At 32.6% G+C, this 17,413-nt stretch overlaps 1 protein-coding gene across 4 annotated transcripts in view; it reads left to right on the top strand.

The window, feature by feature from the left end:
• COL11A1 (collagen type XI alpha 1 chain) overlaps positions 1-17,413 on the top strand; it is a 220,433-nt gene that overhangs the window by 23,688 nt on the left and 179,332 nt on the right. For all 4 annotated transcript variants that reach the window (XM_081306562.1, XM_081306561.1, XM_081306564.1 and 1 more), the window contains 2 exons: positions 4,331-4,544; positions 8,272-8,434. In XM_081306562.1, the coding sequence (XP_081162688.1) occupies positions 4,331-4,544; positions 8,272-8,434 (377 nt within the window). The remainder of the gene's footprint in view (positions 1-4,330; positions 4,545-8,271; positions 8,435-17,413) is intronic.

The following is a 17,413-nucleotide window of genomic DNA, read 5'->3' on the forward strand; positions in this document are numbered from 1 at the left end:
TTTCTGATGCATTAGAATCTTCTCAGCAGCAGTTCGCAATTAATTTCTTCATATTGTCCTATACCTTCTCGATCTCAAGAGATTTAAATTTTCTATTTTCAGATAAAACTTTTACTAACAGAAAGATATGAATCAAGGAATTAAACAATTATAAAACAATAAAGCACACTTTTCATGCAAAAATATTTTAAAGTATATTTTATTTATTTTGATTGTTCATTGAATTTTCCAATATGTTTTGTGCTTTGCTATTATTTGTGATAAACAAAAGTTACAATGTATGTATATAACAATGAAGTCTAAAATTTCTGGCTTTAAAAATTAAAAATTAAGTTAGAGCATATTTTAAAAATCCAATTTAAAATTTTCAAATAGTAAAAGTCATTACTTTTTAATTTCCTATTGCATTTCTAATAGAAACAGTGATGGGAATTTTCAAGAGAGAAAAAGTAGAGAAAATGTAGACTAATAGAAATATTTTAGAAATACTCATGAAGTTATTGTTTATAATTTTTTTTATAATTGGGTCATTATCAGGGTGTTTATTTGCATTCCAAGATGGTAGTTAGCTAATTTGATTAATTTTATATGTCATCTTGTTTTACTCATGAAGAAAGAAAATAATTTATGTCTGTAGGATCTTCTTCCATTCCAATTAACAGAATTTAACTATATGAATGTTTTTACTCCTTCTCACATGATTGAGTCTGAGGCATGATTTTAAGAGTGAGCATTTCAGATAAGAGACACATATTATAGATAACATCATGGAAATGATTACAAGCTTGCCATTCTGGAGGGTAGAGTTTTCTGTCCATTATGCAAAATTATAGTAAAAATTAGTCACAACAGATTACCATTAAAAATATTAAAATAGTAAAGATTAATTATAAAGCAGTAAAAACATCTTTGAAAATATATTTGGAATATACTGTCATGCATTATAAGAAGATATAAAAGCAATTTCTTTTCTAAAGAATAAGCGGAAGGACTGGAAACTTTAGTATTCATCAATGGGGCAGTGAGAAGTTGTCAGTTGGATACAGTCATTAAAATATTCTGGTAGAATTAAGGTATGTGTCTTTCAAAGTCCCAACTTGAAACCTTTAATTTAAATTTCTGAAAATTGGAGCTGGATGGAAGCGCTTTAGAGCCCATGCCATGAGACAGACTCTGTACAAGAAACTTTACATATATTGATCTATATCTTTGTAACAATCAGAGGAGGGTAATATTAAAATATTAAAAAGTTATTATGCCTTTTCACTTCAAATGTATTACTGGAGGCAACATTTAACGACCTTAAAAGCTTGGTTTAACAATCACTATTGAATTTGTTATACTAACAATATGTCAAGATTATTATTACATATATATGACTTTTATAAACACACACAGTAAGGAATAATATCACTTTTTAACAAATCATTTAACATGCTTTATTCTTAATTTATTTATATATTTCAAAATATGGACTAAAATGTAAAACCCCATATTTTATCTCTACTGTAAATTCTCATCACTTATTTCTGATGAAATTTTACATTTTCAGTGAATGCATTTTTGTTGTGGAACTAATATCTGTCTGATTAATTTACTAAGTTATGAACAATATTAATTATCATAGGAAGGAAACTAAGGTGGGTGTCTAGGTTAGACTGAAAATTTTGACATCAAGTTGTGATTTTCTTAGACAGCTTATTTTATTTCTGAAAGGTCAGAACTTAAAGATTGCAATTAAAATCCTTAATGTTCAACTTTAAAATGGGAAATAGACATTTTAATATACAGATTTTAGTGAATTGTATAGTAAGAAGCCAGAGATTTTCAAAAGTTAAGGTGTATATATTGGATGGTTAATTAAAATTTTTCATTTTTTTAGTCTTGTATGAATGTATTATTCCCTGGAATTCCACTTTCCCTAGATGTCTCTATGTAGACATTTTTATAAATGTCTAAAATAATGGACAAGGCATTATTTTCCACTAGCTCATAATATTTTAATATCAATTTATTTCACTGAATAAAATCTTTGAAAAATTTAGATGCAGTTACAGTGTCTTGTTGTTCTTAGTATTCTGAAGTATTTGTTTGAAGAAAAAGTTTGTTTGCCATGGACCTTCTTCAATAATGGGCTGGATTATCTAGCTATATAATTATAGTGTGAGCTGGCAATAAGCATTTTTTTTGGGGGGGGGGCGGTTAATGGGGATTGAACTCAGGGGCACTCAACCACTGAGCCCCAGCCCTATTTTGTATTTTATTTAGAGACAGAGTCTCACTGAGTTCCTTAGCACCTTGCTTTTGCTGAGGCTGGCTTTGAACTCACCATCCTCCTGCCTCAGCCTCTTGAGCTACTGGGATTATAGGTGTACACCATTGCACCTGGCAGCATTTTGTTAGTTGATTTGTTTTATTATCTTTCCATTTTCTTCCTATGACTACTTTCTTTCTATTGATTTCCATAAATGTAAAATTGTATGTTTTTGTGATATTTAAATCCAATTGAAGGCTGGGAGTTTAGCTCAGTGGTGGAGTGCTTGCCTAGCAGGTACAGTGCCCTGGGTTCAATCCCTAGTACCACAAAATTTAAAAAATAAATGAAATTGAACAAAACTAGATGTATAAATTGAATTGGAACTAGATAGATGGATTGATGGATTTGCTGTGACAGCATTGAAAATTTTTATACATCTTTTTCAATTTTGTGTTTTGTATTAGTTTCACTTAACTATATAAATATATATTTTATACACATATATGTGTGTATATATGTGTATATACATATATGTGTGTATATGTATATATACATTTTTATGAGATAAGAGCAGAATAGCCCACATTGATTGCTCTTTTGGGTGTGATATACTCTTATTTAATTACCAGAACATCCTGGTGGGACAGATTATCTTATTAATGGTTTGAAAACCAACTAAGAAGTTTTTCAGTTATTTACCAAGAACACATAGTAAGAATGTCAAAGGGCAGAGATATGATACAAAACCTTCTGCTTAATTATTCCATGCAAATATTTTTAGCATAAAATGTGTCTGCATGACTTGTTATTTTTCCTTCCATAATATATTTTAAATAATTTCCATTTAATCAAACATCTTTCTGTTACATGCTTTTATTTATGTATTTGTTTACTGATACTTGTGACTGAACACTAGGGTTATTTATCATTGATCTACATCTTCAGGCATTTTATTTTTTATTTTAAAACAGGGCATTGCTAAACTATCTGTTACATTCTTTTAAGTGGCTTCATAGGATTCCATTATGTGAATAATCTGTATTTTATTTAACCAGTCTCAGCCATTGCAACCCATTTTAATATTTTGTCATTAGAAATAGTGCTTTGATGACAACATCATATCTTTACATACAAGTGTCCTCTCTTTGTAAATTCTTAGAAGTAGAATTGCTGATCTTCTGTAATTGAATGTGAATGCATGACAGGCACATTCATAATGCCTTTATAATTTTATACTACTCCCTGTAATAGAATTTGCAATCAATGGATTGTACATGAACTCTTAATATTGGTCCAGGTATTATCTATCATACATGCACATATACCTGTTTTGCAAATGCACATCTTTTTTAAACTAAACTCATCCCTCAAATAATTTTGCCTGTTTTACTTATATGTCAGGATAGTAAGAGGTTTAAATTTTATATATATACACATATATACAGGGAAATTATATATATATGTATATATATGGAAATTATATATATATGGAAAATTTTATATATATATATATATGGAAAAAAGACAGTATGTCTTCATGACTTTAGAATCAAGTTAGCTAAGTACCCAATACTTTTCATTGATAAATACGTATGCTTCTTATATGTGAAACTGCTTCGTGTGGTATCAAAAACTGATCAAAAACTCGAAATTTTGAAGGGATGATGAAAATAAATCTTTATATAATGTCATTAAAATGCCTCTGACTAGACAGACTCAGAAAATACAGACCTTTTGCCAAAATTAGTTCTTAAATAAGTGTTTCAAGAGTTGCTGTTATGTGTTTGATATTGTATTGAAACCATGATCGTGTTTCCTTACTTTGAACTCAATTTCTCATAATCATTATGCTTTAACTGAGTGACTTTAAAGTTTGAAAATAACTTGGATCAGTATTACATGGAAAGTTAATAGAGTCATAGAGTGCCCTCCCACCCCATTTGTTTGTTAAACTGTTTACTTTTTGAATTTAGATGACTCATTAAGGCCACATAGAAAATTCAAAAATAATGCTGTGATCTAAGAACAATTTGGAAATATAGAATTTCTAACACATTGGACTTCTCTTTTCAGGTGGAACTTTTCCGGAAGATTTTTCAGTATTATTTACAGTAAAACCCAAAAAAGGAATTCAGTCTTTCCTCTTATCTATATATAATGAGCATGGTATTCAGCAAATTGGTGTTGAGGTTGGGAGATCCCCTGTTTTTCTGTTTGAAGACCACACTGGAAAACCTGCTCCAGAAGATTATCCCCTCTTCAGAACTGTTAACATTGCTGATGGGAAGTAAGTAGCCAATGACCAAATGTGTTAGCTATGCTGAAAACAATACTTTCACTTAATCATTCAACAAATATTTATGAAGTGTGATACAGTTTTTTCTAGGGTCTGGGAATGAAAAAACGAAACAATGAAATGCCTACCTTGCATAATTTATCTTGCAGTCTAGGCAGGCAAAATATTTAGAAATACATTAGTAAAGATTATATAGGTATAAGTGTGACAGAAAAATAGTGCAGAGGAAGGGGAAAGACAGTGGGCAGAACAATTGTTAAAAGTAATGTCAGGAAAATATCTGTAGGAATGGAACATGTCAAGGAGGTGAGGGACATGCCATGCTGAGAATCACAAGCAATCTATTCTAGGAGGAGAGGAAGCCAGTGCAAAGCCTCTGATTTCAATGTGTGCCCCATTTGTTCCAACATGGAGGAAACCAACATGGTAGGAGCAGAGTGGGATGGTGAGCATGGAAAAATTCTTGGGAAGCCAGATGGCATAACACATCCTAGGAGGCTACAAATTCTGTTCTCAGTGAGATAGGAAGTCAGTGGAGCATCTTAAGTAGGGAATGATCTAATTTGACTTATTATTATTATTATTTTTTTACCAGTAATAGTAATATGTGATCATAGAAGCCTTATCTAATAATTGATATATGTCCATACTGTTCTAAGCACTTAACACATAGCTAAATTATTTAATTATTCACAATCACTTTAAGAAGATAATGTTAATAAATATTACCGATAAGGAGACCAAGTCACAGAAAGTTTATCTGATTTGTCTAAAGTCGTAAAGTTGGAAAGTGTCAGAGGTAGCTTTGGGATTTAGGTAGTCAGGCTCAAACTACAGTCTTCTGAAACTCTGCTGAATTCTGTGTAGTAATGATTGCCTTTTGCTTAGGGAGCCACTAAACACAAACAAATGTGCATTAAATTTTACTACACTTTTAATTGATGTATTTAGACCCCTAAAATGGCTTTATCAGATGTAGAACATTTGGCTTTAGACAGAAGGAAAGAGAAGTGCAGGTAGAAAAAATAATTCATATACATTGTGTCTTTGTCAGAACCCGAGAGAAACCTCCAACTCTCAGTGCCAGAAAAAAATAGACTTTCACAAGTAATTTAAATTATTATCCTATAGAAAAGTAAAATATTATATCACATTATGTTTCTATTTTTGACCATTAGCCAATACCAAGGTAAAATTTAATTCATATTTAGTATTTGTTTAAGACATTTTTAATTCATCTTATTATTCAAACATTGTTTTACTTTATCTTGCTTACCCTCATTAGGACGCCTTCTTAATTGAAAAAATTAATTTATCATGGCCAGCATTCTATTTGAAAACAATAGGCAGTGCTTAATTTGAATAAGTTATTAAAATAAAACATGGGAAATGCTCAATAAACATTTTTATTGATTATCAAACAGAACCATAGTTATATTTATATGTATCACAGTAGTAAACCATTACTGACAATATATTGAGTGAAATAAACACCTTTCATTTATATATTCATTCAATCACAATTTATTAAGTGCTTACCATGTGCCGGCACTGTATTATTCATTTGATACTGTTAAAATGTGACATATTTGTTGAACCCAAATAGCATTACAATTTCAATGCAAAAATTATTGGTATTTAAGCACACTTCGATTTGTTAAACTACATTTCTCACGATGATAGGCTATTCAATCTGTAAGTATTTATCCACTACTTGACTAGACATCTACAGGGCACAGGTGAGGCCATGAATAGCCCATGTGAAGTCTCCCCATACCTGGAGCTTAAATTCTGATAGAAAAGATCAACAACAGAAGAGGCAAAAATACACAAAGTGCTGATAGTTCTATGAATGAAAATAAATCCAAGAAATAGATGTATTTAGTGTACTATTTTAGACTGGGCAATCTTTTTGATGATGTGGTATTGAGCAAAATTCAGGGAGCAGGAATTGCCCTGAGGGGATGTGGAGGAAGAGGTTCTTGCAAAGTGAAGAACACAGGGGAGCAGCGGGAAGGAGGCAGGAAGGCAGTGTGTGGATGGGACCCAGGGAGTCAGAGTGTGAAAAGTCAGACATGAGATCAGAGAGGGCCTGGGCACCCTGTTATAGGAGTACTTGATAGATGGAGACATGATCTGTCTCATATTCTTAAAGGTCGCTGTGGTTGCAAAAGAGTGGAAACAGCAACTACGTGAAAGAGATGACAGCTTGACATTGGATTTTGTTCATACTTTGAATATAAGAACTGAGGAGAGTTTTCTGACGATAAAAATGTATGAGAGAAAGGAAATAATGGAGAAGGGTTTCAAAATGAAGTGTTAATTTATTTTTTCTAACAGTATTTTGAATATTTCGTGATATTGTGATTTTGATGTCTCATTATTATCACAGCTTAAATTAATTCAACAAAAATGCCATTTAGGGTTCCAATCAGCTTTTCACAGTTGAAGTCTTTTTTTGTTTTCTGCTAATGAAAAGCACATACCTATGACAGTAGGAATGGTTTAAGTTAAGAGGCAGGCAGCTTGGCATGAAGTATGTGTAAATTTTACTCTCACTGTATTAAGTGGCTCCTTATATAAATCTGCTCAATTCAAACCAAGCAGATGCCTATGCTAGTTGAATGTGCTTGTGGAAAGACCAAAGATTAAGTGTATATGGAAATATAGTTGGTCCTCATCAGTAGCCATGCCAAGTATCATGAAACAGACATTTTAGGAAGGCTCCTTACATCTTTTTGGGTAATTTATTTTATGGATCTAGTCCTAGACACTTCTGGAATATTAATCTATCCCTTTTTTATTTGAGAAAAAAAAATAAAATATAAACCAGAGTGGCTTGCAGAATCCAAGTGAGCTTCACTTAGTGGTTTACGTTAGCACCAGATATTGTTAATAAACTCTTCTTTTCACAATATTGCTAAGATACATATGTTTCCAAAGGGCTGGTCATGTCTCCCCCTCTAAGCCTGTCATCACCATCCTGAATTAGCTGGAGCAGTAGCTGCAGAATGAATTGAGCCTCTCCCTGTAAGCAGGCACTGACTGCTTTCTTTTAGTGTTCCCATTTCCTGCCAAGAGTGGGAAGAAGGAGAGATACTGTGTCTCAGGCTTGGAACCTACCCACACTAGTGATCTATAACTGTCTTGAAATTAAAGTGGGAAAAGAAATTGAAAGCACTTAAAATAAACGGGAATAAAGACAGTGCAGTGCATTGTGTTTTACAGTTTGAACGTTGAGTTGCTCCAGATGGAGCAGTCATTCTGTTAGGAGGTCCTTTTTTTGTTTGTTGGTTGGTTTGATTTTTTTTGTAGGTGGAAAGCATTTTCTTTGGAAGAAGCCTTTGTGTACATAGAAACTACTGCTTATACCCTGTCCCTTCCTAATCTCTATCAAATACCCTCATCAGGATGCAGTGAGATTATGCTTTTGTTGCTGCGACATAAAGTGAAGCAGAGAATGGGCATGTCCTTATCAGCGTGGACAGATAATTCTGCTGTGCATCTTAGGCTGCTAGTGTTTTTTTGAGTACCTAGCACTATGCTGGGTAAGCAGTTAGCTGTCACCAGCTAAACAATTAATTCCGAAGCTTACATTTTAAGCCATTTCAGCTCACTTTTTGTAATTTAAAATATACTGTATGTGAATAATGTTTTGGCAGCCAATGTTATTGAAGCTTACAAAAGAATTACCTGGCCTTTTTTTTTTTTTTTTCAGGTGGCATCGGGTAGCAATCAGTGTGGAAAAGAAAACTGTGACAATGATTGTTGACTGTAAGAAGAAAACCACAAAACCACTTGATAGAAGTGAGAGATCAATTGTTGATACCAATGGAATCACGGTTTTTGGAACAAGGATTTTGGATGAAGAAGTTTTTGAGGTAAAAATAAACTTTTAAGCTGAATATTATTAAAGCAGATGAACTAGGTTAATAACAGTAACAATCAATATCTATTATGAAGCAAAGTTGAAAACTGTAAAGAGTGACCTACTTTCTAACCCTGTGGGTGTAGCAGTGATGTTTTGTATTGTTTATTAAGAGAATGACCAGACAATGGTGACTGAAGTGGCTGGGGAATCTTTACAGAGATTGGTTGATTTGAACACAGGCACACTATTCCCCTGGGAGGGACAAATGGCTCTACTCTTAGTACTTTGTATTATTTTCTTTGGAGAAAAGAACATTTTCTTCTCTTCCTTCTCTGGAAGATTAATTTCGAGAAATGTACAAGTCTCTATTCTGACTTGCTTTGTTCTTTGTGAGTATTTCCAAGGTAAAGTAAAGATCATATTGCAAAAGGATGAACTTTTAAGCTTTTAAATCATAATTTTAAAAATAATATGAAGGTCATGGGAAGCAGTCTCTTTCAATTTTATTTCACTAATTATGATAATCACATTCTTTCCTTTAATTCTTTAATCATTGGACCTGGTAATTTGTGCTTTTGTTTTTAGTCATTTTTTAACAGAACAAACAGATCTCAGTCTCCTGACCTCATAAAGAGAAGCATGCACTCCTGACACATTATTCATTACTTTCATGATTGCTTTAACATAATTTCTGAGTCATTTAATTTTCAGAGTGAAACAGAGTAAAACTGTGCAATATAATATAGATAGAGACATGTTTCCTATGGGGGATTTGCTGTATTCTGTTGATGTGTCAAAAAAACCCAATATACACACATATATATGCACATACATATGTGTACACACACATCTATACATACAGTGTATATTTGCATTGAAAATACAGTGTAAATTAGAGTATTAGCTAGACTATCATATTCTTGTAATTATATACATAACTATGGTCTGAGGGTAAACATAAATAACACTCATGACATTTTCAAATTATTTATTTAGAATATTTTTTTCTGATGTTTTTCACTTGTGTGTATTTAAGTCTTTGACTCTACATAAGATATTTTAATTTGTTTTATGTCTGGATTAAATGGTAAACTGATTCTGGTAATATATATTGGTAATGTAGACCCAGGTCATTCAATGTAATTCATTGATTGCACACACTATGATAAATAACTATTTATTAAGCAAATGAATATTATAAACAATTAGTATAATTTCCAGTCTTTTAGAATCTTATTTTAGAATTAGACTATCCATAAACATTAGTTTCACAGGCATAATGAATATTTTTAACCCCAAGAACCTTATTTTCCAGGATCATAAATGAATAATATAGGATTTCATTCCCTGGCCCCTGCCCTTTATTCTTCTTTCTCTCCCTGTCTCTATCTCATTTAAATTTATAATACCATATACCACATTTTATATCCTAGAATAACTCCAATCATTTATCTAGAGGAGCTATTAAAACATTAAGAAAAAATAATTCTGAAGAAATTGTTTAATGGAACTTCTAGTGGATTGACAATGTGTGGTGAAAAGTACATTTATTAAACTGCTTCACATTTTTTTTTTTGTGTGTGTGTGTGTGTAGAAATCCATGCAGAGAAGTAACAATATATACAAGCTATGCTTTCTTTTTCTTTTCTTTTCTTTCTATTTAAATTCCTGGGATTGAATCCAGGGCTTCTCCCATGGTAGGCAAGTGCTATGCCACTGAGCTTTACACTCAGCCCTCAGCCCATTTTACTTTTATTTCAAGACAAGGGCTTGCTAAATTGCTCAGGTTGGCTTTGAAATTGCAGTGTCCCTGCCTTAGCCTCCTGAGTAGCTGGATTCATAGGCTTGTATCACTTGGCCCTGCAAAACTATGCTATTTTGGTAGTTCTGCAAGACCTGAACAATAAATAATGATAATGAATAGGTAAATCCTACCTTATATACTAATAGCCATTCCAAATAATCCATTAAATTCTTATCAGATTAAGATGGGCCTCAGTAACCCAACCTGTAATCCCAGTGGCTCCAGAGGCTAAGGCAGAAGGATCACGAGGTCAAAGCCAGCCTCAGCAATTTAGTGAGTCCCTAAGAAACTCAGTGAGACCCTGTCTCTAAATAAAATGTAAAAAAGGGCTGAGGATGTTGCTTAGTGGTTAAGTGCCCCTGGGTTCAATCCCTGGTACCAAAAAAAAAAAAAAGTTCTTATAAAATTAAGAGTTTTATTATTGACTTGTGATGTCCTTTTCTCTTTCTACTGTGTATATTTTCCAGTGGTACACATTTTAAACATTGTAAGACAGTAGATATGGATGGAACTATGTGGTAGGATAGAGGGAATTTTTCAGTATTCACGTTTGCCAGTTTGAATATATTTATATTCATGGCCCTTGAGAATTTTGTGTATTATCCTATTTACATAGTGTTTTCAATTTGCTAAAAACCTTTAAAATTTTGAGTCTATATTAATGAGTGATATTGGTCAATGATTCTTTGCAGTTTTAATATCTGTCAGAATTTGATATTAGAATTATGCTGTCCTCATGTACTGAGCTGGACAGTAGTCTTTCCATATCTATTTTATGAAAACTTCTGTGTATAATATCTTTCTCCAATATTGTATAAAAAGCACTAGTGAAGCTGGGCATGGTGATGCACACCTTGAATCCCAGCAGCTCAAGGTGGGTTGAGGCAAGAGTATTCTAAGTTCAAAGCCAGCTTCAGCTAATTAATAAGGCCTTAAGCAATTTATTGAGACCCTGAGACAAAATAAAAAATAGTGACTTAGTAGTTAAGCATCCCTGGGTTCAACCCCTGGTATCAAAAAACAAATAAAAGGAATAAAAAAATAAATAAACAAAAAGCACCAGTGAAAAATATCAGAATGAGGTTTCTTTTCAAAGTTATTTTTTTTAATTGCTCGCCATGGTGGCACATACCTATAATTCCAGTGACTCTGGAGGCTGATGCAGGAAGATCAAAGGTTCTAGGTCAATATGAGCAATTTAATGAGACTCTGTCTCAAAAAATAAAAAGGATGGCCAACGGTGCTCAGTGGTAAAGTGGCCATGGGTTGAATGCCCAGTACCAAAAGTATAAACATTAAAAAAATAAAATAACAATAAAAATTTGCCTAAAAAAGGTGTTTTAACATACTCAATTTCCTTAGTAAATATATTTTGTTGATATATTTAACAGATCAATTTTAGGCTTACTTGATTCTTGACTACTTATTATATTTAACTTTATTTTTACGTAAAATTTGGGAACAGAAAGTTTCTAGATTCTCAAAGTAGAAGGTCGATATTTTAAGATTTATTTCTTCCAACTACATGAATTTTAAATTGTACATTATTTTTCTAAGTGAACCTATTGGAATTAGCCTGTTGGATATTATTGTTTTTGATCCCCTTTTGTTTCTTCCTTTTGATTGATGTGAAGAGACTAATAACTTAAAATACATTAAGAATTGCATTAAATGTTGATTTCTTATTGGTATGGCTTGATATAGGTCTACAATTTTTGTATTCTCTTTGCTTTCTGATCCTTTGTACATCACCCACTTCCTCTAACTTTTTTGTTTGTTTTTGGTGATGGTGAGATTGTTTGAATACTTTTTAATGTTGTATAGTATTTTATCTGTTGGATTACTTTGCTAATTTTTAATTTGTGGTGAGTTTAAGAATTCCAAAATTTATACTGCATTTTATGATCTATTTCTTATTTTATGCCATATTATATATAATGAGAAAACCTTCCTTCCAGTCTTCTTCTACACTGATCTTTTTTTTATTGGTTGTTCAAAACATTACAAAGCTCTTGACATATCATATTTCATACATTAGATTCAAGTGGGTTATGAACTCTCTTTATAGTAGTTTGTTATATGTATTAGATCTACATATATTGAAAATGTCACTAGATGTTAATTTTTTTTTTTTTTGAGAGAGAGAGAGAGAGAGAGAGAGAGAGAGAGAGAGAGAGAGGGAATTTTTAAAATATTTACCTTTTAGTTTTCAGTGGACACAACATCTTTATTTTTTTATTTTTATGTGGTGCTGAGGATCAAACCCTGCGCATGCCAGGTGAGCATGCTACCACTTGAGCCACATCCCCAGCCCCTAGATGTTATAATTTTTACTTTAAATAGTCATAAGTATTTTAAGGTTTTAAGTGAAAAATTTCATATTTATCATTTATGTTAATCTTTCTTTATTTTTATTTTTTGGAACCAGGAATTAAACTCAGGGGCTGTCAACACTGAGCCACATTCCCAGACCTGTTTTGTATTTTATTTAGAGACAGTGTCTTACTGAGTTCTTACTGCCTCCCCATTGCTGAGGCTGGCTTTGAACTTGTGATCCTCTTTTCTTGGCCTCTGGAGCTGCTGGGATTATAGGCATACACTACAATGCTTGGCTTAATCTTTTATTTTTTAAGGTCCAAATTTATTCTCTTAGTTTTCCTGGGTATGAGATGTTGTTCTCTCCATTCATTACATAAGGATGTTTGCACTGGCAATAGAATTCTGCATGGACCGTCTATTATTTTAATATTGTAAAAAAAGTTTCACATGCTTCTGACCTCTATGCTTTTGAACACTAAATCCACATTCAATTAATTGTTCTCATGTACCATTTTTTAGCTGTTATCAAGATTTTTCTTTATATTTGCATTTTAGCAGTTTGGTTATAAATTAACTGGGAATGAGTTTGTTTGAATTTATTGGGGGTATAAAGAATATCTTAAATATGTAAATTAATGATTTTCAACAAATTTAGGAAATTTTTGGCCAATTTTTAAAGAGTTTCTGCTTTACTGTGAAGTATTCCTATCTTTTCAGCGTTGTATCTCTTCACCCCTTGGAGAAGAATTACCAGCTGTTTAAAAATTTTTGAGAATTTCATCTAGTTTCTACTTCATCTCGGAGTTGGCATCTGTGTATTGTCTTTGCTGCATGGTATTATCTTTGTAACTTTCTCAAAGATAAGTCCATTGTATTCATTGTGGGTCTTTTCCTAGACTTTCTGGTCTCCATTGATGCCTTTATGGTTCTTTTACTAATAAAGGCATGGTTCTCTTACCAATACCATACTGTAGCCATGAATGTAACATTATAGTAAATATTGAAGTCAGTTAGCTCTCTTCATTCAATATTGTGACTTATTTGACTATTCTAGATCTTTTTCCTCTAAAAATTTAGAATCAGTTTGTCAAGATCTACAAAATAATATTTCAGTAGATTAATTAGGATTGTGTTGAATATTTAGATTGAATTGGGGATAACTGACATATTGAATATTGATTCAGTTTCCTATTAATGAACTTGGAATACTTCTTCATGTATTTTCTTTTGTATCTTATCAATTTTATAGTTTTCCTCATATAAATCATATTTTTTTTGTTGAAGTCATACATGCATAGTTCAATTATTTCAGTGCTAACAAGGGAGATATTGAGTTTAAAATTTCAGTTGCCAATTTTCATTGTTTTTAGGAAAGTGATTGGCTTTTGTATATAAAATTTGTATATTATTTCAACCATACAGTAATCTCTTCTTAGCAATTTGTTTTTGTTTTTTAAATCCTTTTGGGTTTTCTACATGGATGATTATGTCATCTACAAATAATTAAATTCTTTCCCAGTTTACATATATTTTATTTCATTTTCTTTACTTACTGCATTAGCTAGGATTTCCAGCATGATTTTGGAAATTGAGAGGAAATGCTTGTCTTGTTTCTGATCTCAGTGGGAAAGTTTTGAGTCTCTCATTATAAAATATGATGTTAACAATAGTATTTTTGATTGATGTTCTTTTTGAAGTTGAGGAAGTTACCCTGTTTCTGTTTTCCTGAAGACTTTTATGGTGAATGCCTATTGGATTTTGCTAAATGGTTTCTTCAATGTATTGATAAAATTATTTGGTTTTTCTTCTTTAGCTCTTTGATATTATTATGTTACTTGATGTGCAGTTGTTAAATCAGCCTTTTATACTTGGTGTAAATCCCTCTTGGTCACAATACATAATTATTTCCATACATTATTTTTTTGATTGTAATATTCTGTTATGGATTTTGGCATTTATTTTTAGGAGAGATATTGGTCTCTGGTTTTCTTTTTGCTTTTGAGGGTTATCTTGGATTGAACTTAGGGGTACTTGACCACTGAGCCACATCCCCAGCCCTATTTTGTATGTTTTTAGGGACAGGGACTCCCTGAGTTGCTTAGCACCTTGCTTTTTGCTGAGCCTGATTTTGAACTTGTGATCATCCTGCCTCAGCCTCCCAAACCGATGGTATTACAGGAGTGTGCCACCAGACCTGGCATCTGGTTTTCTTTTAATGTCTTTATCTGGTTTTAATATTGAAGTAATGCAATTTCACAGAATGAGTTAAGAAATATTACTTTTATGACTATAAAGCCTTAATTTAAAAAATGTATTTCTTTTATCTCTTTATTCTGAAAGAAATTATAGACAAATAGCTTACTTTATTCTCAAAATGTATGTATAATTCACTAGTGAACTTGTCCTGTCATTGTGCTTGCTCTTTTGGAAAATTACTATTTTTTTTATTCAATTTCTTCATTGCATGTAGGTCTATTCATATCTTCTGTTTCTTCCTGTGGGATTTTTTGCAGATTGTGCCTTTCAAGGAACTAGTCCATTTCATCTAGCATGTCAAATTTGGGGCATAGAGTTCTAAAATATTTCTTTATTATTCATTTAATGTCCAACCAACCTATAGTAAGTTTCCATCTTCCATTTCAGATAATAGTAATTTGTATTCTCTTTCTTTTTTCTTAGATATCCTGACTCAGGTCTTGTCAATTTATTGATATTTTCAAAGAACAAACTGTCCTTTTTAATGACATTCTATATTGATTGTTCTGTTTTCTGTTTAATTACTTCTACTCAAGTTTAATTATTTCTTTTATTCTGCTTACTTTATTTTATTAAATATTTATTTTTTAGTTGGACACAATACCTTTATTTTTATGTGGTGCTGAGGATTGTACGCAGGTTCTTGAATGTGCTAGTTGAGCGCTCTACCGCTGAGCCACAAAACCAGGATTTGACTTTCTCTGCTCTTCTTTTTTTAGTTTGTTAAGGTGAAAGTTTACATGACTGATTTTTATATTATTTCTATTTTCTAATGTGTGCATTCAATGTTATAAATTTCCTTTTAAGGTAAATTTCATTGTCTTTTCCATTTTATCTTATTTTAAATTTTCTCAGAAGATTTCTTGCTTGACCTGTGTTTAGAAATGTGATTTTTAACATCCAAATCTTTTGGGAATTTAAGCTATCTTTCAGTTACTATTTTCTCTTTTAATTCCTTTGTGGTAGATATTGAGTGATTTATATTATTGATTACTCAGCAAATATTGCTGTGACAAATATCTGAGGTAATTAACTTATGAGGATAAATGTTTATTTTGGCTCATGGTTTTAGACATTGAAGTCCCTGGTTTCTTGGCCCCATTGCTTTAGGCCTGTGACAAGGTAATATATCATGGAGGTGGGAGCATGTGGTAGAGGAACCTGCTTACTGCATCATGGTTGGGAAGCAAAAGTAGAGAGTAAAAAGAGCCAGGGTCTTAATATTTTCTTCATGTCCCTCCACGAAACTACACCTCTTAAGGTGATGATCAGAACTTTTGCACCTGGCCTTTGAGGGTTTTTTATGATACAAACTGTAATATTTTTGTCCTTGGCTTCCAAAGGCTCATGTGCACCTCAAAATGCACAGGACATTCAGTTCATCTCTAAGAGTCACCAAAGTTTTAACAGTTCCAGGATTGCTAAATCCAAAGTCATGTCTGGGTCTCAAGACAAATTCCTAGCTGTCAACCTCTATAAAAATCAAAAGAGCAAATTTAATATGTCCCTGATAGGATGGCACAAATTAAATATCCCAATCCAAAAGGGAAGAAGAGGGAAACAATTAAAAATTGAGCTAAAGCAAGACTGAAACTTAGTTGAGCAAATATGGAATCCTGTGGCTCCATGTCCAGTATCCAGGGCACGTGGTCGTGGGGTGTATGACCCCCATGGCCCATGCAGGCGCAGCCCAGTGGTCTTGTTGGATAAAGCTCACATGGCCACTTTCTGGGCCTGGTTATGCTCACTGCCTGCAGCTTCACTCAGCAGTCATTTCACGTTCCTGGCATCTCTAACCAAGTTAATATAAGACTCCTTTATTTTTAAAAAATTTGTCCTAATTAGTTATTCATGACAGTTATTCATTTTGACACATTGTAAATAAATGGAATATAACTTCTCATTCTTCTGGTAGTACATGATGTAGACTTACACCAGTTTTGTAATCATCTATGAACATAGAGTAATAATGTCTGATTCATTCTAATGTCCTTCTTCCCCCCAACCCCCTCCCCTCCCTTTACTCCCCTCTGCATAATCCAAAGTACCTCTATTCTTCCCTCACCCCAACCCCATTTATTGTGAATTAGCATCTGCATATCAGAGAAAACATTTGGCCTTTTGGTTCTTTGGGATTGGCTTACTTTGCTTAGCATGATATTCTCCATCTCCATCCATTTACTGGAAAATGCCATAATTTCATTCTTCTTTATGTCTCAGTAATATTCCATTGTGTATATATACTATATTTCCTTTATCCATTCATCAGTTGATGGGCACCTAGAGTGGTACCATAGTTTAGCTATTGTGAATTGAGCTGCTATAAACATTGATGTGGCTGCATCGCTGTAGTATGTTGATTTTAAATCCTTTGGGTATATTCCAAGGAGTGGGGTAACTGGGTCAAATGGTGGTTTCATTCCAAGTTTTATGAGGAATCTTCATACTGCTTTCAATAGTGGTTGCACCAAATTCCAGTCGCATAAGCAATGTAGAGTGTACCTTTTCCCTTATATCCTCACCAACATTTATTGTTGCATCTGTTCTTGATGATTGCCATTCTGACTGGAGTGATTTGAAATCTTAGAATAGTTTTAATTTGCATTTTGC

This window comes from Spermophilus citellus (genome assembly GCF_964194105.1).
Source record: "Spermophilus citellus genome assembly, chromosome: 9".
Lineage (NCBI taxonomy): Eukaryota > Metazoa > Chordata > Mammalia > Rodentia > Sciuridae > Spermophilus > Spermophilus citellus.